The sequence below is a fragment of the Boleophthalmus pectinirostris genome, unplaced genomic scaffold, assembly GCF_026225935.1.
Source record: "Boleophthalmus pectinirostris isolate CB_2022bp ecotype Guang Dong unplaced genomic scaffold, ASM2622593v1 HiC_scaffold_22, whole genome shotgun sequence".
Taxonomy (NCBI): Eukaryota; Metazoa; Chordata; class Actinopteri; order Gobiiformes; family Gobiidae; genus Boleophthalmus; species Boleophthalmus pectinirostris.
Window position 1 is genome coordinate 10,708,415 of NW_026571190.1, and position 22,314 is coordinate 10,730,728.

Sequence of the window (22,314 nt, forward strand, 5' to 3'; positions counted from 1 at the left end):
CATTTGAGAGACAGACAAGTTAGCATCTGTGGTTAGTACGGAGGTTTTTCACGCTCTATGGGTCAATTCCAGTTCCTCCTAGCCTGATTCATCAGCTGGTTTTACTTCATTTCACTTCGTACAAACCTTCCTGACCTCGTAGCATTAGATTTTGTTCGCTCGACAATAGACGGGTACTTTTCATCATTTAACCAATCGCTGCTATTTGGTCGTGACGTATATAATGTGTCCACTAACAGGGCTAACTGGTATATTAAGTTTTTCCCAAATCCCGTAGGAAGAAGGGCAATAAGGTCTTTCCCCTTGATAAAATTCACCAAACATTCTCTTTATTCTGGCTTTAAATCCTCGATCTCAGGAATCGTTGCCAACACAGAATGTATGGCTCTTCGCTGATTGGCTGGTGCCCGAACTTGCACTTCCGGGGTTTTTGTGAACCGTCGATTGTATTTTGATTCCTGATCTAGTTACTGGAGAGAAATTAAATTGAGCAGAGGCACTAGGTGGCGCTAGCCTGAATAAGTTCCTCCTGGATTCGAACTGAATGTTGACTGTTTGTTTTCTGACTATTTCAACTGCTGTGACGTGTTCGGTCAGCTGATTTCTACAGGGTTTGGTGCTGTCTTCCTTCCTGAGGAGGCAGGACGACAGTGCCATCTGCAATGTGACTTCTTCAAGACAGTATGCTGTGTGTGTGAGCGTAGGTTGGTAGGAAGATAGCACCAAAACCTGTAGAAATCAGCTGAACGGTCACAGCAACATCATGTGACCACTCCGAGGAAGAGCGCAGATAGCAGTCGAAACTGTCAGGTATGAAAACTAACTCTTGATCTGAAAAAAATAATCCTATAACAAAAATTATCGGAAGACCAAATGAACCTCATTGGACTGTAGTAGTGACTGGCTGGTCAGGCAAATTTCAAATACTAGTCGAACCCTCCTCATGATGAGCACCTTGTCTAAGGTTCAGCCGACAAGCCTACCCTCTTTGACCCTTCAGCGAGCAGACAAAGCATCAAAAACAGAACTGTAAGGTTTTTTTTTAAAATATGTTGTTTTTGACAAATACAGTATTTACAGATCAACAAAAGATAACATGGTGATGCAAATATGTTTTTCTTTTCATAAATTATATTACAAAATACATATTACAGTACTTGAAAATGATAATCTTAAATAAATAAATAATAAAAAAAAAAATACATAATTAGAAATGAAAAATAACAACAAAAAAAGAATACAGAAAACAAACATTATCCACGAACAACACTAAACTGAAGTCACTGTTCTGTCTGAAGCTCTGCCACCAAATCCAGACTGCAATACGAAAACTATGTTCAAGTAATTAATGCTCCATAGAAGTGTGATACCCCCTGATTTTATTCCAGTCACAGAACTGACACAAACTCAGATTCAGATATTCAGTGCGTCCGTCCAATGGCAACATGACACAGTCTGAATGCAGTGTGCGAGTCGACAGATGGATAAATATGTCTGTCTTTACTGTTGTGCAAAAGCAGAGGGCCTGTCCAAGAAACTGTCTCAGAGGCTTGTTTTGTCGATTCATGTTGTGGAGTTCATTTTTCTTCTCCAGAATGAAAAATTGCTCAAATGAAATGAGAAATCTTAACACACAAGATTGTTTGGTTGCACAGCTTATATGCTTTAGCTTGTATTGGGTTTGGCTCTATGCACAAACATTTACGATTTGCCTCTTTTCCTGTCACAACAGTTTTGGATTCAGACAAAAAACAATTTAGCAAAAGACAATGTGTGAATGAAACATACTTGATAAATGACATGCCTTGTTTAGCAATATGTATCTTGTATAATTACTTTCTTACCACTAGAAGTGCATTTTTTACCCGTTTCAACACTTCTGAATTGTTATTTTTGTTTTTTAAACCAAGCAAATATTAAATAAATAAATAAAAAATACTGTATCAGGCAGCAGAATAAAAATGCAATTAAAGTTGCACTGCGTAAAATTTCTAGTGGACTGTTCATCGCCTTGTGTCCATGGAAATGTTATTGGTTTGTTTAGAATGTTCCACAGTATAGATTAAACCTATCTGTAATAACACTACACTACATTACAGTTCAGATCTGTGGAGAGTCGCCCCTATTCCCAGAAGGAATTTTTGTATTTTAGAGCAATAGAAACACCTGTAATGAATAAACACTAGATAGCTAAGTTTAATGTCATACCATGGAACATTCCCTGCAAAGCAATAACATCTTCATGAAGATAAGTACATAGCAGACTCTCCACTAGATAATTTTCGCAGTGTACCATTAAATAACAATATATTTACCCTAAATTGGTGACTTTGGCATGAAATGAACTGAAAGTATGAAGTGAACTTAACAGAAATGAACCTTTCCTGAATAGCTTTAGAATGAACTCAAGATAATTAGACCAGTATACGCCACTGGACCACTATAGAACCTACCTGGACGACTGACGGATTACACAGATATATGACTACATGGTAAAAGTACTATAAATAAATGAATACATACATAAATACACAGTTACATAAATAAATAAAGTTTAAAGAGTATTTTTTATTATGATCAAGGTATCAGAATTGGTTTTGGTATTGAGTCTGTTCCTTAGTATCGACATCCAGTTTGAAATTTTAGTATCGTGACGACACTTACTTATTTATCACTGATTTATTAATAATTAGGGATGTAACAATAACTGAAATATCATGATATCGTTTCGTCAATGTTCTCACAATAATATCGTGGACCATCACAAATTAAATGAAGAGTTATGGTGCAGCAATAGCTAAAAAAAGACAGAGGGAACTACATAGACCATGATCCTTTGCTTCTTTTCAGCGTAGACTACAAGAAGAAATAACAGTTCTGAGCACTTTTAAGTCTTAGTTCTTTGGATTAAGTCTTGTCAAGGCTTTTTAAGAGGAAAAAGTAGCATATTAACAGTGTTGGCCACAAAATATCGCAATAAATATCATACCGTGAGATGTATATCGTGAAAATATCGTACTGAAAGATTTGGATATTGTTACATCCCTAATCATGAGCCTCCCCACCATATCATGAGCTTTCCCATGATATCGCAATAAATATCGTACAGTGAGGTTCATACTGTGACGATATCGTATCGTGAGACTTGGATATCATTGCACTCCTATTAATAATACTAAATTAAGGGGTAAAAGCCTGGTTCAGTCTTAAAATATTTGATTTAGGCTTCGTGAAGGCTAAGTAAGGTGACATTATTATTGTAAAATGTTACCAAAACTTTATAGAAATGATCAGATTTTGTTCAAATGCTTCTTAATTTTTTACATACATTTTGCACAGCCTATATAGTCTGCTTTATTGAGCAATAGAGCTTCATTGACCAGTCCCTTGTGGATCGATAGTGTCCGGGTTAAGTCTACACAGTTGCTCTGATCAATGAGTAACGTCCGCAAACACGGCGAGCTGAGGCAGACCTGAGGCAGACCTGAGGCAGACCTGAGGCAGACCTGAGGCAGACCTGAGGCAGACCTGAGGCAGACCTGAGGCAGACCTGAGGCAGATCTGAGAGAAAGCTGCTCTCCTCAGATAAGCTCTTTGTTTGAGCTCCTCATTCATTAGACCAGAGCCAGTGGAGCACAGTGCCCCACATCTGTGCAACCGTGTCAGCTTACAACAGAGAGCACATAAGCTGACACACATATGGACTCAACCTTAAAAGGAAATGTTTAGAATGTTTACTCAGTTACTTTTACTCAGTTACATTTACTTGAGTATGTTTGTAAAGAAAGACTACTATGAAGCAGCATACTTTTTACTCCTACTTGAAAAATATTCGGATTGAATTAGTAAAACTTAAATAAAAGTTTTGGTTGCTCTCCTTACTGTGAGTAAATCTAAGTGACAAAAGCTTTATACTGACAATATGAAATGATTTGAACATTTGGTTTCTTGAACCTCTACTTCAGATATGATTTAGTTGACAATTTTTGTGATTCATCCTTTAAAAATACAGGCATTTGTGCAGTATTTAACATTTTGTCCTGACAATTACAAGAACTTTCAAGGTCTGTGTAATCCCTGAGTCATAGGATTCATAGCAAAAGAAATCCATTCCATTCTGTCAACTGGACAAAAGTTTTAGAGGGAAAATGTTTTTGCTCATCCATGAACTTTAACTGATAAATCAGATGTTGCGTTAATCTAACTTGAGCAGAACTTTCCGCAAATACTTTTTTACTCTTACTTGGGTAATTTCATGGACCACTACTTCTACCTGAATAGTCATTATTTTGAAGTGTTGAATGTGTTTCGCTACTCTATCCAACTCTGTTCAAATAGACATATCAGGTGGGACTGAAATGTAAAATGTTGAATAAAATCTGAAATAAGGAACATAACTGATCACAGAAACATGCACTTGCATAGTCTCTCTCTCCTCTCTCATGTACTCCCTTCCTCTTTCTAGACATACCGTCTCTTTACTCTTTTTTCCCTCTCTCTTTTCTCCTCACAGTTGCCTCTCTCTCTCTCTCTCTCCCTCCTTTCCCTATTGTCCCTTCTCTCTCAACCCCCTTTTCTCCCACTTTCCTCTCTACCTCTCACTCTCATCTTTCTCCCTCCTCTTAGTTGCTCCTCTCTCATTCTTTCTCTTGTAGCCACTCCTCTCCCTCTCCTATCAGTCTTTTGTCCTATCTTCCTATCTCTCTGTCCTTCTCTGCCCCCACCACCCCCTCTCCCACCTTCTATCTGCCCCCTAGTCTCTCTCTCTCTTCCTCTTTCTCTCCTTTTCTTCTCAGTCTCTCCATTGTTGTAGAGGTCCGCAGGTGCAGAGTTCCCAGAGCCTCCCAGACCATGAAGTGACAAATGTAAAGACTACGTTTGTGTTAGTCTTTTACTGCATGGATGTCTATGGTGGAATGTTCAGCAGTTACCGTAGTGACACAATACACAAAATAGCAAACAGTGCCAAAATATGTTGTAAGGTATTCTGAAATCTCAAACAAAATGGATGTTAACTAAATGGATGTTAACAGTCTAAATGGAGATGCTGTTTTATTGCCTTGAATGTTCCACTGTACGGCATTAAACTACTTCAGCGTGAATTTATACAACTTAGGAGTTTTTTATTGCTCAAGAATACACTGAAAAGCATGCATTCTTACTAAGAGTCTAAGGGTCTCCTCTGCACAGATGTCACAAGTAAATAGGCCCAGTGTTTGTCTTCACTGAGATAGATAAGCGTAAGGGTAAAAGAGAAGTTACACAGTGCACTTTAAACAGCGGAATATATGCAATATCTGAAAAAAAGTGATTTTGGTTTATTTAATAGTTAGTGCACATGTGTAGCCTTTTAGCAGAACTCAAAATCTCTGGACAAATACTTAAAAGAGAAATGTTTGAATTTTTCATTTTATTAAATTTTTTACCACTGAATCATGCTTTAAATTACAGGTGTTTTTTATTGGTCAAAACAGAAAAACTGTAGAAAAACATGCATTCTTACTGAGAACAGGATTGCCTCTTCACAGATGTGAACTGTAATTTGGCTTGGTGGCATCATTGGTGATAAGTTTTGTGCCATACTGTGGATACAAAGCAATAACATCTCCATGGAGGCAGGAAGAAATGTAAAAGAATAAAAGACACACGTTTCACAAAAGCCCATTTTCTTTGGAAAATCACTTTTTGCTGAAGCATTGGAACATTTTGCAGCCCCCTGACACATACTTGATTCTCCGTTAAGACACCCCCTACCGAGCCCAGTGTTTCTGCTTCTGCACATGGGGTTGTCGTGACAACCCAAACGTGGGCCATAAGTTGTGTGATTTTGAGATCAGATTTGAAATTTTGATAGATATTTGAAACTTTTTAACACTACATCATTCAGGCAACAATAGGGTGAAAAAATATAAGATTGTCAAACATTTTCTTTTGCTCAGATGGCAGTCCAGACACAAGCCTGATGGACAAATCTCTCTGAGACTTTCTCCAGAGATGGAATCCAAAACTTAATTTCAAAGACGCAATATGTAACTTTTCTGGTGGGAGGTCTACCACCATCTCTACATGTTGTTTTTGCCAGAATGTTCCATTAAACTTATCCATCTCCATGGAGACATTCAGGTAAGAATGCATGCTTTTAAATGTATTATTAAGTAATGCATGAAAGTGAATAAATGCAAGATTGTGGAACATTCAGGCAAAGTAATAACATCTCTATGAAGTTAGCAGGTGGTAGATCCTCCATCAGAAAAGTTACATATTGCACCTTTAACCTAAAAAGTATACACTTGGTTAACACTAACAAAGGTACAGAGTTGATTAGGTCTTGCTCCAAGACACAACTTGTTATTTCTAACCAGTAAAGGACTTGATCATGTCACCAATTTTGTGGAATTTGAGAAACCAAATGATAGTGTAAAGTGATTATTCTCCCAAATACATAAACCCACTGTTATTTATATACAATACAATAGTCAGTAATTGTAACAGGACAGGTGTAGGTGAGCACTGTTGCTTTATTTTTCACAAATTCGACTGCAGTTCTGTTTGCTGACAACAGGGGTCGGAAGAAAATGCCCATTACGCACAAACTTTCCCAAACTCTACATCACATTTTCAAACATTCAGACAGTTGTTTTCTGAAGGAAGCCCACTAACCACCCTGTCATTTCAGCCCGTGGACACTTTTACGCACGGTTTGCGTAATTTCACCGGTTTCTCTTGCTTCATATCCCCTCATCATTTACGCACGGTTCATTCACTTTAAGGACACTACAACCACCACCACCAGCGAACATTTGGCGAGACGAACTCCTGTGGACAGCAGCCAGACATCTCTCGTTTTCATTCGGACGCACACACGCAGCGAGGGGGCAAATGAGCGAGCGGTCTGGACAGCGACACACGGCGAGGGGAGCGCGCATGCCGGGGAGGGTATTTTAAAATCCACCATTCTTTTTGTGGTTCGTGGATCGTAAACATTTAGATGACTTTATAAACATGCACCTATTGGGAATAACTTTTTTATTGGCTTATCTGCTTTACGCAAACTTCGCCAGCACGGATTTGAGCCATTCCGACTATTATGATTATTACGAACAGGAGTCCAGTGACGAGCCGGTAAGTTAATTAATGATAATGAAATATTTATTTTTTTTTAAACGGCTTTAAGTGTGCATTTTCCCGTGTGATCAATTTGACCTTCTAGTATTTAGTCTCTGTGAAGAATGCGTGGGTTGCTGAATGAGTTTCGCTTACTAGGCTAGCCTATTTCAAGGATTCACGGGGTTTGCGTTGGATCTACTGGAATTTTATTTAGATATTAGATAACGGTGTACGTCATACCTATTTTTTGACTAATTTATTGGAGAAATACATTTGTGCCTGAGCTGTGCGTAAATTGAAAGGTTTGCTTTCCAAATTACGCACGACAATCATGCTAATTTTGGCTAAATTAAACATTGAAATATGCTGTTATTGTTGACAGAGCATAGGTTATTTTTAAGAATGAAAGCCTACGAATGCTCTAATTATAGTCTATTTTGACATTATTCCATACAACATGATAAATGTGTGGGGAGGAAGAAAGGAGCTGTGCCAAGTTTTATAGTGTTTATTTGAATTGGGTTAAACAGGTATTCCAAGTCTATTTGATTGCTCTATTGACTAAATATTATGTTAATATTGTCTGGGATGAATACACAGTGGCATACAACTGCTGGTTATAAATTATGTTTTCACCATGGTCTCTTGGTAACCATAACACAACATGAAGCCACATTGCTCATGGCTGCTTCTCCAAACTAGGTGCTGAAAGCGTTGAAGAAGTGCAGTTGAGTATAGAGATATAGCCTTCAGAAATCAAGCTAAAAATAAACATTAAATATGTGCATATGTAAGTAAAATAAATGACTATAGTCAAATGGCTTTAGGCTGAATTGAATGAATAATTGAGTTAACACTAACACATGAACAAATCAGGTCTACGGAGAAGACTTTGAATCTGTCTGCTATTGTGCTTGTTTCTGCTTTACAGATATAATCTCTGACACCCGTGGATCATTATTTTATAACTTGCACATTTTAAGTTGCAATATTCACCAAGAACTACCTAATAAAAGAAACAAGTCTGCTGACTTATATGTTAGAAAACTGTGGTGTACAATGGGAGCTCACGTTGCCGTAAACATCATCACAACAGTAGAGTAGTGTCGCTGTTGGCACCTCCGATGGATAGCTGCACATCAGGATAGCAAGTAGTGGAGTTTTCTTTTTTTCATTTGTTCAAAAATGACTACACAATGCTGCCAAACTGTAAGGATATCACTGATTAAGAAAATAAAATTAGAGAACAAAGCAAGTAAAGAGCAGTAGGTGGTGAAAATGGGGGTTGACTGTAAATATGGCATCTTGAAAATTAGTAATTAAACATTGCTCAGACATACACAAATCACTCCAAATACAACTTCAGGAGAGGAAATGGTGAGGGGAAACAACTATAGAATGGTTTAAAGCTCAAAAAAGTCCATTTTGCATAAAAGGTTTGCTTTAAAGTGAGATTTTGGTTGGGTAAATGAGTGTATGTCCTACTGGTTACACAATTTTAGAAGCTGATTTGCAATCTTTGGCTGAATAGGCCATTAAAAACAAACAAACAAACAAACAAACAAACAAAAAACATACAGTACAGAGACCACTGGGGGTATGTGAGCACTTTGTAATCTACTGGGTACTTGTTTCAAATTTTAAAAGAAGCTGAAATTGAATAGTATTTATCAATATTCATCAATATTATCAAACTAGAATAATTCACAACTCTACAGTTAACTGACATATGTTTTTGCTTAAAAATGTAACCTTTTTCAAACATTTTTATTTCTCCTTGCCGGTTACTTGCCCTCACTCTCTGTATTTGCCAGTGTATGATTAGTCCCTTGTATTGTCACATCCCATAATGCATTGGATTGATACACCATGGAAATCTCACCTCTCTTTTAAGTGCTGCCAGGTCCTCAGGCTGAACTCACAAAAAATGAAGTTTGTAAACGTTTATGAAAAGAGTGAGAAAAGGATAAAGAAAGAGAGTGAAGCGGGAGAGAGGAGAGAGAGAGAAAAAAAGAGAGAGAGATGCAGGGAGGAGAGAGAGAAGAGATGAAGAGAGGGAGGAAAGCAGAGAGAGGAAGGGAGATAGCCAAAAAAATAAAAAAAAGAGAGATAGAGAGAAAAAGGAGAGAGAAAAAGGAGAAGTAAAGAGAGAGAGAGAGAAGCTGGGAGGGGGAGGATTAGAGTGAAGTGTTTTGAAATTAGCTCTACAAAGAACCCAATGAAGACAGAGGTCACGGGGTCAAGTGTGTGTGTGGCTTCAGGAGCAGCCAGTCTCGACGGGACACTGCAAAAAAAGAAAAAAGTTATGCAAAATTAGTAGTGTGAAACTATGAGATATAATAAAAATAAAGAAACACTTAATAATAGCACCTTAATTAGCTCTAAGAAAGCATGAACAAGGTTATAATGAACAAATAGATTAGTTAGAATGATCCAGGGGATCCCTACTTAATTCATTCTGTAACCTTAATTTATAACCCCTTAGTAATTATGAATAATTTCTACCAAACTATTTGTTTATTGTGAATTTATTTGTTCTTGTTTATTAAGTCTAATTAAAGTGTAATTATTATAAAGTGAGTACTAATCATGAAGTTTTAGCTTGTTTAGACTTATTTAGTCAGTAAGTTTATATTTTTGCTTGCATCATTCTTTGTTTCAGAGTTTGGCGTTGTTGTTTCTGTGTTATGACTTGCTTGCAGAATATGAAAATTGAGCTTGAAGGTGTTATAACTGATTTCTTTCTTCTCTTAAATCCGTGAAAAGCAGAGCATTTTAACTGATGGTTTGCTTTGGTCCAAAGTTATTCCTAACTTTTCTCATGCATTCCGAGCATCCTAATTATTCACCACAATGACTTTGTAAGTGCATTGGAAAAACTTTCAGAGACCACAAGAGCACCATTTTGGCATCGTGATAAACTTAATAACAACTACCATGCTAACAGTGCACTTTTTGATTATTGAATAATAAAACAATATGTGAGCTCAAAACATTCTGTTCAACTTTATGGAATCGATAACACTGGAAGTACTGCTCTGTGCGGTTAGTATCATCTGTGCCAATGGCTTTTAAGAAATGGTTAGTGGTTCATTTTGATACTAAAAATATCAGTTCTATAAACAAAAATAAAACTTGGCTTGATCTTAATCTTCAGTTAAGTAAAAAAAATGAAATATAGTTTTTGTAGGAAAGGCACAAGCGGGAGGGCAGTGACCAGTAGAGGATGACCAGGTTTTGATCATTTTAATGAGGAAGATAAGCTCTCTCTTTCACTCTCCTCATCGTCCCTCACACACTGTCTATCCTCTCCTCCTCTCTCCCTATTCTCTCTCTCTATTTCTCTCCCCCTCACTCTTTCTCTCTCCATTGCTTGGTCTTTCTTTCAGCCTCGCTCTTCCTCTCACCCTCACCTTCTCCTCTCCTCCCTCTCTTCTCCTGCTCTATCTCTCATTACACACTTTCTCACATCTCCTTATCCTCTTCCTCTCTCTTTGTTCTTCTCCTCTGCATCTCCCTCACTATATTTTCTCTCTCTCCCTCCCTCCCTTTCTCTCTTTTTCTCTCACTTCGGACAGTCCTTCACCTGAAAAGACCTGTAGTGGATGTTTAAGGGAATTATTGGAGTAATACTTCATCCTGTCAAAGGATGTGGATTAAAAGGGGAATTCAAGGCCGTTTTGTAGAAAATGTCGAGTTTCTAGATGCTGGCAGTACATACAGTGATGAAATTAAAGTGCGTATGATAGACTTTTTTTATTTTTTCATTTTGACTCAATTTGATGGGATGATTCCTGTTGTAAATTGAAATTACAGATTTTCACCAATCAAAAAGAAGAAAGGTGGGAACATTTGTTGAAAATTACAGTTAGTAGAGAGTTCACATGTAAAACACACATTTTTCTGAGACTTTAAACATTATTTCAACAAAATAAAGGTGGTTTCTTATCAATCTTTATATCTTAAACTTGAAAAATGACCAAACTGGGAGATTTAAAAAAAAAACATTTTTGTAAAATCTTAAATTTAATGATCTTGAAGTGTGTTTTAGTCATAGATACCTTAAAGGAAAGTGTGGGTCGGGGTTATGGCACACTATAATTTCCTCTAAAGGTGATCTATGCAACTTTTCTGGAAGTGAGAAATAAGTAAAAGGTATAATTCGTTTTTTAAATTTTAAATCAAGATGTTTCAACTCCCAAACGTAAGTCATTTTCAATCCAAAGGTACTGGTATGAGAAGCCAGAAAGTACACTGCCCTGGGTTAAATCAGTCCAGTTATAACCTGAAATGTGTAATTTGAGTTGGTGTAATTATCAAATCACAATGACATTTTAATAGAACGTTCTCTGCAAAAAACAAACTATGGTCGTGTACCTGTAGTTTAGACCAAAATGCATTCTTGTATTAGTTTAACCTTTCAGATTTCAGTCTTCTCTCAAATGTTAATACTCCTGGAGTTGTTTACAATTTCCAGTGAACAAAATCCTTCGTTTCAAACATTTGTTGGAAAATTGACTGCATAAAAATCACCACAGTCTCCACATCTGAGCAGGCTGGGGTCTTTTTGAACATGATGTTTGAAAAGAGCTGTGTGATCTGTGGTCTACGGTCTCTGTTTTAATATGTACTCTGTAAGGCATTAATTCATTGTAACGTTGTGCAATTAATCCAATTTTATTCGAGATTAAGATTCAGTCATGTCTAACTGTCAAAGATCAGCCAATCCAAGCATGTGGTTTGACGCAAAATTTGGAGAAAGATATAACTATTTTTTTTGCGTTGACGATCTAAAGTTATGTTCCAGAAGTCAATATTTCAAGCCAGTTTCAAAGAAAAATCAAATCAAAAATCAAAACCAATCAATATGACGAAAACATTTGCGATTATTATGTTATTTTTTACCATTTCAGTCAGCCCCAGGTCAGGGTCTTGTTTTGTAGCTCATGACAACCATTCCATGTTAAGATCTTGTAAGAGAATCTCCATCAATTCCAAACTCAGCATGTTCAGTCTGGATGCTCCTCATTTGAGTTACTGCATTTGGCCCAACTCAAAGGAAAAACCCTACTTAGTTCCAGCCAACCTTGTTCAGTCCTATTTATCTTAAAAGTATTCTTTTTTTTTATTTTGTTCCCTCTGGTCAAAACTCTCCATGTTTTCTTTGGATTTCTGTGTTTAGCTTTGCCCATGGGACGAACTCTTTCTGCATGCACCAAAGAGAATTGTGCAACTCCTTTTTAAAAATACTGACTGGAGACTGGTGAATATCTCATTTGTGATCTTAGTTATGGTGGAAAGAGTTTAACATTCTTGCAACAGAAAATGTATTTCTGTCAGCTGGGCAAATGTTTTTAAATAACACATATTTTGGAAAATTCACTTGTTGAAGGTTTTAACCATGTTATAATCTTGACCTGACTTGTGTTTACTTCATTCACACATGTTTCATTAATCAATTAATCCAAAGTTGTCTTCTAGTTAGCACACAAAAATGCCTTGTTTAAATTGTGCCAGTTTAGTTGTGTCACAGATAAGACTCAGTTCAAGCTCATTTAAAAAGCGTGTGCTCCAAATGTAGACATTAGAAACATACTTATCTTAGTGTCCAAAAGCATGTTTAAAAACAAAGTAAAACCAAAACAAATTATTAATAACAAATATGAATATGCAGAATTATTAGGCAGCTAAATGAAAGGTGAACATGTTTCCATCTTACTTGTTTATTTTCATCTGTCAGAATCGTAAACAGTTCAAAATGTACAAATACACATTTCTGGTATTAAAAAATAAAATAAAATAAAGTGACCAATACAACCAGTCTTCTTCTCAGTAATGGTCATAAGTGTTTCATTCATGGAGTCTGTCAGTTTCTTGATCTATTGATGATCAACTTTTGTGCAGCTCCCACCACAGCCTTCAGAGAGTGGACTGTTTTCCTTCACCGTAAATCTCCCTGTTTAAGAAGGACCCACAAGTTCTCAGTTGTAGGTCTCCGTTTAGGTCAGGTGAGGAAGGAACCTTGTCATTACTTTTTCATTTTTAAGGCCTTTACTGGTCAACCACTTTGATGCATGTGATGGAGCATTGTCCTGGATAAAAATCATAGTCCTCTCGAAAAATGCTGTTTTTCCTGTACTGCTTGAAGAAAGTGTCTTCTAAAAACTGCCAGCAGGTTTTGGGATTCATTTAAGTCCATCTTCAACCCGAAAAGGTCCAACAAAGGTTCAAGCTCATCTTTAATAATAATACCAGCCCATACCAGTACCCCACCTCCACCTTACTGGCGTCTGAGTTGAAGTGGAGCTCAGTGCCCATTACTGATCCAGCCACGGGCCCATCCACCTTGTCCATCATGAGTCACTTTCATCTCATCAGTCCATAAAACCTTTGAAAATTTTTTCTTCAGATATATCTTGGCCCTGTCTTGATGTTTCAGCTTATGTTTCTTGTTCAGTGTTGGTCTGGTTTCAGCCTCACCTTGGCCATGTCTCTGAGCACTGAACACCTTGTACTTCTGGGCACAGGTACGTAGCAGTTCTGGAGTATGACAGAGTTGGAGTATAATGAGTGCCTGCTGTCTAATTTGCATCTTTTTTTCTCAGCATGTTTCTTGCTACACTGTTGACTATTTGCAACAAAACGTGATCATGCCCCAATATCTTGGCAATTTCAAGAGTGCTGCATTACTCTGAAAGACTTTTTGCAATTTTTTACTTTTCAGAGTCAGTTAAATCTCTGTTTTTAGCCCATTTTGTCTGAGGAAACGAAGCTGCCTAATAATTCTGCACACCTTGATATAGAGTGTGGATTTCTTTAGGCCACATTAGACAAATACACATCACTGGATCTGCTTAAATCCACTTCGAATTAAAGTTTATACAGCTTGGAATTGGAGAATATGCATAAAAATCATGATTTGGTCAAAATACCCACTTGCCTAAGCCATAGTGTCCATTCACCACTAGTAGTGCCTTCGTAACATTCTTTTATTTTGTATGTAGTGGAGTTTACATTTTCTTCCAGTGTCCAAGTCTCTGAGTCCCAGATTTCTAACTGTTTTGCATTTGAAATCTTACATTAAAGTACACACAGTAAATATTACCACCATGATTGTTCATAAAAAGGATTAAGATGACATCAACAACAACATTCCATAGTACAATCCTTTTTAATACAGATGGGTGAAGCTAAACTGAATATGAATACAGAGTTGTGTTGGAACAGAGAGATCTAGAGTCTGCTCACTAATAGAAATGATCATGTTCATTCATTCAGCCCTTATGTATTGTCCTTTTGAATATTTAATGGAAAATCACAATATTATCAATAGGGGAAACTTTCTCTTGCCTCCACCTGGGAGTATGACAACATCACTGAAAACACTGTAGCATTTAGCTTTAAATGTGGGATACCTGCAATGAGAACACTTTGAGAGGAGTAACACTCCTCTGGACAGAAGTGTCTAGTGATCAAAAAGAGCCAGGAATTGGATTACCAACTAATGACATCACAGAGTGGAGGAGCAGAAAGAAAGAAAAAATAAAATAAAATTAAAATCACAGTACATTCTTTTCTTACACTTGTCCCCTTCTCTTCTCTCATTCTGTTGTACATAAAATGTACACTTGCTCCAATCCCATTTAGTTCTGGAGCATTCCACCTTAACTGCACTTGGCCTGGTCTCTGGTAGTTCTTATCATTCAGGTGAAAATGCTCTGTTTCCTGCCTACCTGACATTCTCCTGCAACACAAGTGTGTTTTTACAGTCTCAGACCATTAACTCTGGGCTCAATTCTTAAAGGAACCTTTAAAGGAAAACATTTTATGATTGTGTAGTTGTTTTTCAGTGCTTTGACGCAGGTAGACATACACCAGGCCAGGCTTTAGGGGCGTGTAATGGTGAAGTCTGCTTAAAACACCCATTATAACATTCTTTGTAATACCAAATATAAATGAGCTGTTTGCATTTTGTCCTAATTACAAAGTGGAAGTACAATAGTCCAATAACACAGTGGACAACAAGGTCACAAGTTCAACTCCCAGAGTGTGTGTGGTCTTATAGAGTTAAATATTCTTTTTGTGTATAGTCCCAAAGCATGTTCTAGCCTGGGTAAATTCACACTTGCTGTTTTGGTTTGGTTAGGGTTTGAGCCCAGTTTACTTGATTTGGTAAAGTTTAAGTCCTGGTTTAATTCTTTAAGTCTTGTACAGATTTTGGTAGGCTTCCCCATTTTGTCCCAATTCTGATGTGGTTTGCGTGCGAGTGGGCATACGGCTCCGATCTAAGCCGAGAGGATTAAGTTCTAATAAAGGTTTTATAAATGTTCAGCATTATTCAGTCTCAGCATGATGACGAAGAGGAGGAGATGGAGAGGCTGAGGAGGCTGATGATTCTGCTTTAGAAATAGAAATCATAACACAGAGGTGAGAGATCTAAATGTCAAAGGGTTATTGGTTCAGAGCCAAAGGTTTGGCTGAACAGACTGATGACTGCTGAGAGGTTGAATTGATGACCAAGATTTGATATGATAATGTGTATTGATCTTGTCACTCAAGGGAAAGTCTTCAGTGCCACTGAGGTTTAAAGGTCCTGTATTACCCAAAATTGACTCAAGACTTTAGTCATGATGGAATATTGTTAACTCATCAAAACATACTTTGAGTTGTGTTTTGTTTCATTCACATGTTAATCCTGCATTCTTAGGCTGTTTTTTGTACAGTTAGATGACCACACAAAGTCCACAATACATTCTGGCATAGCAGGAAGTGACATTAAAACATATATAACAACGTTCATTAGAACCTTTAACATTCAGACCTCCAGCCCCGAACTTTAGTGCTTGAGCCAAAATTATGGTGAGGAGAATAACTATTTTCCATGTACTGTCCCAGAACTACTTAATGAGCAGTGTTGGGAGTAATGCGTTATAAAAATAACAAATTACTGTAATCCATTGCTTTTTGCTGTAACGCAGTAATGTAAGGCATTACAGGGAAATTTTAAAAAAATATTTTAGTCAGTACAAATGTCAGTAACACGTGTTGCAATGCTTTTTTAACCTGGATTGAAGTGGTGGGTTTTAAAAATGAATAAACCGTCAGGTAACTGTGAGTGAAAGGAACGACGCAGAACTCCGTGCTCCACGGCGCTAACCGCAGCTGATGCCCGATCACGCTTTGCAGACATCCTGTTCCACGGACTTGGGGTTCTCTCAGGTGCCGTCCTAAATTCCAAGTTTTAGTCCAAGATTAGTCCTGGATTGGTCCTGGTTTAGACCTGGTTTAGTCCTTGTTTAAACCTGGTTTAGACCTTGTTTAGACTTGGTTTAGTCCTTGTTTAAACCTGGTTTAGACCTGGGTCAGTTCTGGTTTAGACCTGGTTCAGTCCTGGTTCAGCTCTGGTTAGTCCTAGTTTAGTCCTGGTTTAGTCCTGGTTTAGTCTTAGTTCAGTTTTGGTTTAGTCCTGGTTCAGTCCATATACAGCACATCTTCACAGTTATTTTGGTGAGAGTAACTTAAAAGTAATGCAATAGTAATGTTTTGCCTTACATTTTAAATGCAGTAATATTGTAATGTAATGAATTACTTTGAAATGACAGTAACAAGTCATAATGCACTACAGTTTTAAAGTAACTTGCCCAACAGTGTTAATGAGGTAGTATTATTAGTATTACACCCAACTTTGGACATATTTAAGAGGAATGGCAAAATCATAACTGCACTCTCTCTTCTTTCATTAGTAGGATATCCATTCAGAGTTTGTCCATTAAACAACCAGAAAGAGAGAATATAAAAACTTACCCATATTATATGCAATTAAATAATGTTTCATAATATGTCTTTGATTGCCACTATTTAATTAAACAGCCCATTATACACTATTTTCTGATATGTTATGATGCTGTTTCCTCTTGACAAACATGCCTGGAGTTGAGTTTTGTTTCATTCACACTCAGACTCTGCATATTTAGGATAAGTTCTTCTCTCAAATAGAAAACACTGTTCCACCTCGTGATGGCATTTGGTAATACAGGAAATGCTTCACTCTGTTTGTGCCGTGATTCGAATCTCAAAGATCCCAATAACATTTGGTTCCAGTCAAATGAAGCTCACGATGCCAGTAGTTATATGAGTGAATTTGGAGTCGAGTTTCATATTAGGAAGAATTATTTACTAGCAACATAACAACATGAAAACACCAGGATCATGTAGAGAGGATTAAAGGTTGTATGGAGGATTTTTTTTTTTTTTTTTTGTTTCAAGTTGTCAATGATAGCATTATAGAGGTGCAGTAGCCTTGTAATTATGATGACCAAAAAAAAAGAGAATAAAAATTCATCAACTCTGGACGTGGTGGGGCCAGCTAAACATTTGCCAATAGATAACGACACGGCCTCGTTATCTGTTAGCTGACAGGCTATCAATCAAACTCCCTACGTTTCTAGCGTAACTGACCTGCCTGCGCGCCCGCCGGTACGTGGTTTACGTACGCCTGTCACGCAGTCCACAGACGCAAGACGCACAGACGCTGTTTACTCCACCAATGCAACAGTTCTTAGCGGCTTTTTTTGACCTATATCTTCCTCGCAGTTAGCACAAAGTTTGTTGCAATGGCAGACAAGAATCCAGGAGCAGTTAGCCGCAAAAGAAAGTCCGTTTTTGAGGTCGCTGAAAGAGAAAGACAAGGGGAAAAGCAGCGAAGCCAAACTAAAGGTGATTCTTGTAGATTCATTCCAGCGATGGCGCGACTGAAGCAGACGCAGGGTCTAAAGACTGACGCATTGGTCGCCAAATTACTCCTGGACAGGTAACTTCTGCTTATTATGAAAACGTACTTTATTTCCAAGAGCTAGTCAAACGTTTTTCAGGACACGAAAGCGATATCCTATGTCTGAAAACGTAATTTTCAAGGCAAAGAAAGAGTCCGCTTGCTGCTGCGTGTTGTAGCTAGTTCATTCGCACTGAATCTCCGCGCAACCTTCTCTGCTCCCCTTTCCTACTCCTGTCCCCGCTGCCCGTTCCGCTCTTCCCCCTTCTCCTCACTTCTACGGGCACGGAATCTCCGCGCACCGCTCCCTCTCCTCTCTCTCCTCTCTCCTCTCTCCCTGCTCCGCTCTTTCTCCCTGCTCCTCACTTCTCGTCCGCGAACGAAATGTCCACACACCCGCTCCCCCGCTCCTCACTTCTCCGCCTTGCCTAACCAACACTGTAGTTAGTTGTTTACAAGTCATGTGCAGCTCACCGGCTGTAAACAAACCTGTTTCTGGCGTAGTGAGGAGGCGGGAGAAGGCGTTTCTACGTAGGGAGCTGTAGGGGAGGGGGGTGGTTTCACGCATGCGCAACATTTGAAAAAGGACAAACAGTCGCTGGATTTCTCGTTCCTTGGAAAATCCTCTATACAACCTTTAATATGAATATTTTAAAAACCAAAATGACGAGGCTCACTGCAGCAGCTACAGAGAGAGGGGCCACAATTTTTCAATGTTTAGTCAGTTGGAGTCGGTAGAGCCAGAAGCATGCCCATGCTCATTTCCTATTTGGGACACAACACTTAACAGGTATATATATATATATATATATATATATATATATATATATATATATATATATATATATATATATATATATATATATATATATATATATTATATATATATATATGTGTGTGTGTGTGTGTATATATATATATATATATGTGTGTATATGTATGTATATATATATATATATATATATATATATATATATATATATATATATATATATATATATATATATATATATATATATATATATATATCTACATACAGGAGTCTCCAACCATTTTCCTTTGGTGAGCTACGTTTACAAAACAAAAATGCCTGAGAGCTACTAATTTTAGAGGTCACAAGACATTGAGTAAACATGAGAGCCACGGTGAGCCTTAAATGAGGTACAGTTAAAAACCTATAAACCATTATCCATTTATTAGTGTAGAAGGTTAGGCATCAGAATAAAACACGTACAATGGTAACAGGCATTTAATTAATCATTTTACTTATTCAGCACCTTACATGTAATTCAGAAATCCCTTGGCGAGCTACTTATATATAGTATATATACTTATACTTAGATGATACTGATAGTTACAGTCTATAGTTGGCACTGTTTGTTTCTTTGACCTGCATGTAGACTGTGACAAGAGTGGTTTTGGGGCAAAGACGATTTGAATTTGGTTGTTTAACACACAGTTTTTGTCATTCCTTGCGCTCCAACACAAGACAGGCTAAAACACGGTGACTCCAAATAATTAAAGATCATATGTTACACAGAATTTACTCCTATGAGCTTTGCAGCATGATAGAATATTGTTAGCTCCTCAAAAACATACCTGGAGCCCTGGAACTGCCAATCTCTCTTGAACTAAATGTAAAAGGTAGATTAACTTGGAACTTGGAAAACTACCTCTACATGACATCACATGATGGAACAGAACATTTTGAGCTTTGGAGATGTAGACAGACCAATAATGCAGGATTACTCAAACATGTGTGAATGAAACAAAACACAACTCCAGTTATGTTTCTGAGGAGGTCACAGCATTATAACGTGGCTTAAAGCTCACAAGAATCAATTTTAAGTGACTTTTAAATATTGGCATCTCTAGCACCATACAACTTTAAAAGTCTAAATACAAATTAGCCTAGAAGAATATTTTAATGGGCATACGCACCGACAATGACGTTATCTAACTCCCCCAAATCCATCTAGTTACAACAAGCATTTTAATTTGAGTTATAGATTACAACATCCATGTACTCTGGAATATTTCATGATGATAAAACACAGCCCACTCATTTGTACTGTAGACACTTAGAATTGCTTCATCTCATAAACTAATAATAGATTAATATTATCTCTTTAGGCTCACGTCTGCCCCCTCCTCTCCTCCCTGCTGTCCATCTGTGTTTGTTGTTCATATTTCACAACCCCCCAGACTGGGCAGAAGAATGTGATGTGCAATTAAGTCTTTTTATTGGAATTTTCTCTCATGTCTCAATAGACTACAAAGTTTAAACCCAGTATTTTGTCTGACAGGGGAGTGAGCATATTTATCCGCTGAATAAAACTGTTAAAAATAATTTCTACAGTGACATTTTCCCTCTTGGCAGATAAAATGGAAAATCTGTCTAACTTAATTTTTAATGCTGATTTGATAAAAACATGACTCAATATTTAAAGAAGAGAGTCATATTATGGATTCTTCCAGCTTTAATTCTCTTTTAAAGATGCTTTTGGTCACTTTGGGATACATGTGTTACACTTTCTAACAAAGTGTACTTCAAACTCCATACACCTTCTCTAAAATCATTCAAATGATTCTTGAGAAGGTGTATTGAGTTTAAAAACATCATGAGGAAATGACATTATAACACAGATCAGAAAATAGTCTAATATGGACTCTATCAACCAGTTTGTCGTGGTTCGAATCTCAAAGATCCCAATAGCATTTGGTTCCAGTAGTTTCAGGAGTGAATTTGGAGCCAAGTTTCGTATTAGGAATAATTATTTCCTGGCAAAATAACAACATGAAATCACCAGGATCATGTAGAGAGGATTAATATGAATATTTTAAAACCAAAATGATGAGGATCACTGCAGCAGTTACAGAGAGTAACTGCTGCAGTCAACTGGAGTCGATAGAACAAGTAGAAGCACGCCCATGCTCATTTCCTATTTCAGACACAACACTTATGAAGTTAGAATCCGTGTATCATTCGTTCATTCGTTTTTCAATATAAAACCAAAAATAAGAAAAAAAAAAAAAAAAAAAAAAAAAACAAGTTTTCTTCGTTATTTGTCTCCAAAACCAAAATGAAAAAAACGGATAACCATTCGTTTTTTCAGTTTTCGATTTTGTGTTTAAATGAAGAATGGAAAAAAACGATAACGGCCGTTTCCCGTTTACGTGACTTCCGTGACTGCGATGCCGGACTTTTGCACCGCATACGGACTGAATCAGGACGGATTTTCATTTTCAGTTAAACGTGACTTGTATGTGATCTCCAGTGTGAACTTTAAACATCAACGTGGAGGACACGACGACATCACATGCAGCGAGCAAGCTCAGTGTTTACGAAAGTCGCCTAAACGCTGAGCTTGTCTCCCAAAATATGGCCCAGTTCTTGGTAAAATGGACAGGTTACACATCCATGGCCGCTTTGGTTGTTTGAGTCTTTAGCCTACTTGTATTTGACTCGCAAGCTTTTTATTTTTCATTGACACTGGAGCCAGAACCGCCATAGCCGCTCTCGGCCATTTCTTTGCTTTGCTTCTTTGCCCCTCCAATTTGGCCTGAATACAGCGATCCCCCCAAATATTAAGTAACTCACTCACCTCGCTTTCCCTCCACTGACTAGACTCTGAGCCTGACTTGTAGGTGGGATGAATGTGACCTGGCCGTTCAGACTGAAGTCACATGTCAAAAGATCAGATATGTATCAGATTTAGGAGCACATATCCAAGTGTCCTGGGTCGCATTTGAAAAAAATCTGATCTGATCGGATCTGTGCCATTCAGACTGTCATTAATAGATCAGATACAGATCGCATAGGGGCGAAAAAATACGATTTGGGTCACTTCAGGCTGCAGTCTGAACACAGCCTTAGTCTGTCTACATCTCCAAAGCTGAAAATGCTCTGTTCCACCTCGTAATGTCGTGAAGTGGTAGTTTTCAAGTTAACAGCTGTCTTTTACTTTTTGTTTAGTAGAGATTGGCAATTCCAGGGCTGAAATCATCGAAATGATTCTCGTGAATTTTTATGGGGTTTAAAATCACTAGGGAGCACTTTCTGTATTACATTACATCACACTGTTTTCTGTTGGAGAGAAGAACTCAGGATTTGTCTGTTTAACATGTGTGAATGAAACAAAACACAACTGTATGTATGTTTGTGATGAGGAAACAACATTATAACATAGATCAGAAAACAGCATCATGTGGACTCTTTAAGACAAATGAAACAATCTGACTTCACAGGTGTTAAATGTCATCTAAGAAGGTATAAAGTCTAGGTCTAAAAACTCATTATGATGCACGATAAGTTTATTATCTTAGCCGGAGTTTGCCAAAAGCCAGTGATTACGATGCATTGTTTCCATAAAGAGAGGAACGCGTTTGTATTTCTCAGTATGGACGCACAGATGTTGTATTTAGCTCACAGCTTG

At 37.5% G+C, this 22,314-nt stretch overlaps 1 protein-coding gene across 1 annotated transcript in view; it reads left to right on the forward strand.

Annotated features, from left to right (window-relative positions):
- The first annotated feature begins 6,655 nt into the window (after positions 1-6,655).
- The window catches only part of vegfc (vascular endothelial growth factor c), an 81,746-nt gene continuing 66,087 nt past the window's right edge, over positions 6,656-22,314 (forward strand). Inside the window, exon 1 of the mRNA XM_020932973.2 lies at positions 6,656-7,122. Coding sequence (XP_020788632.2) covers positions 7,003-7,122 — 120 coding nt within the window. The 5' untranslated portion in view covers positions 6,656-7,002. The remainder of the gene's footprint in view (positions 7,123-22,314) is intronic.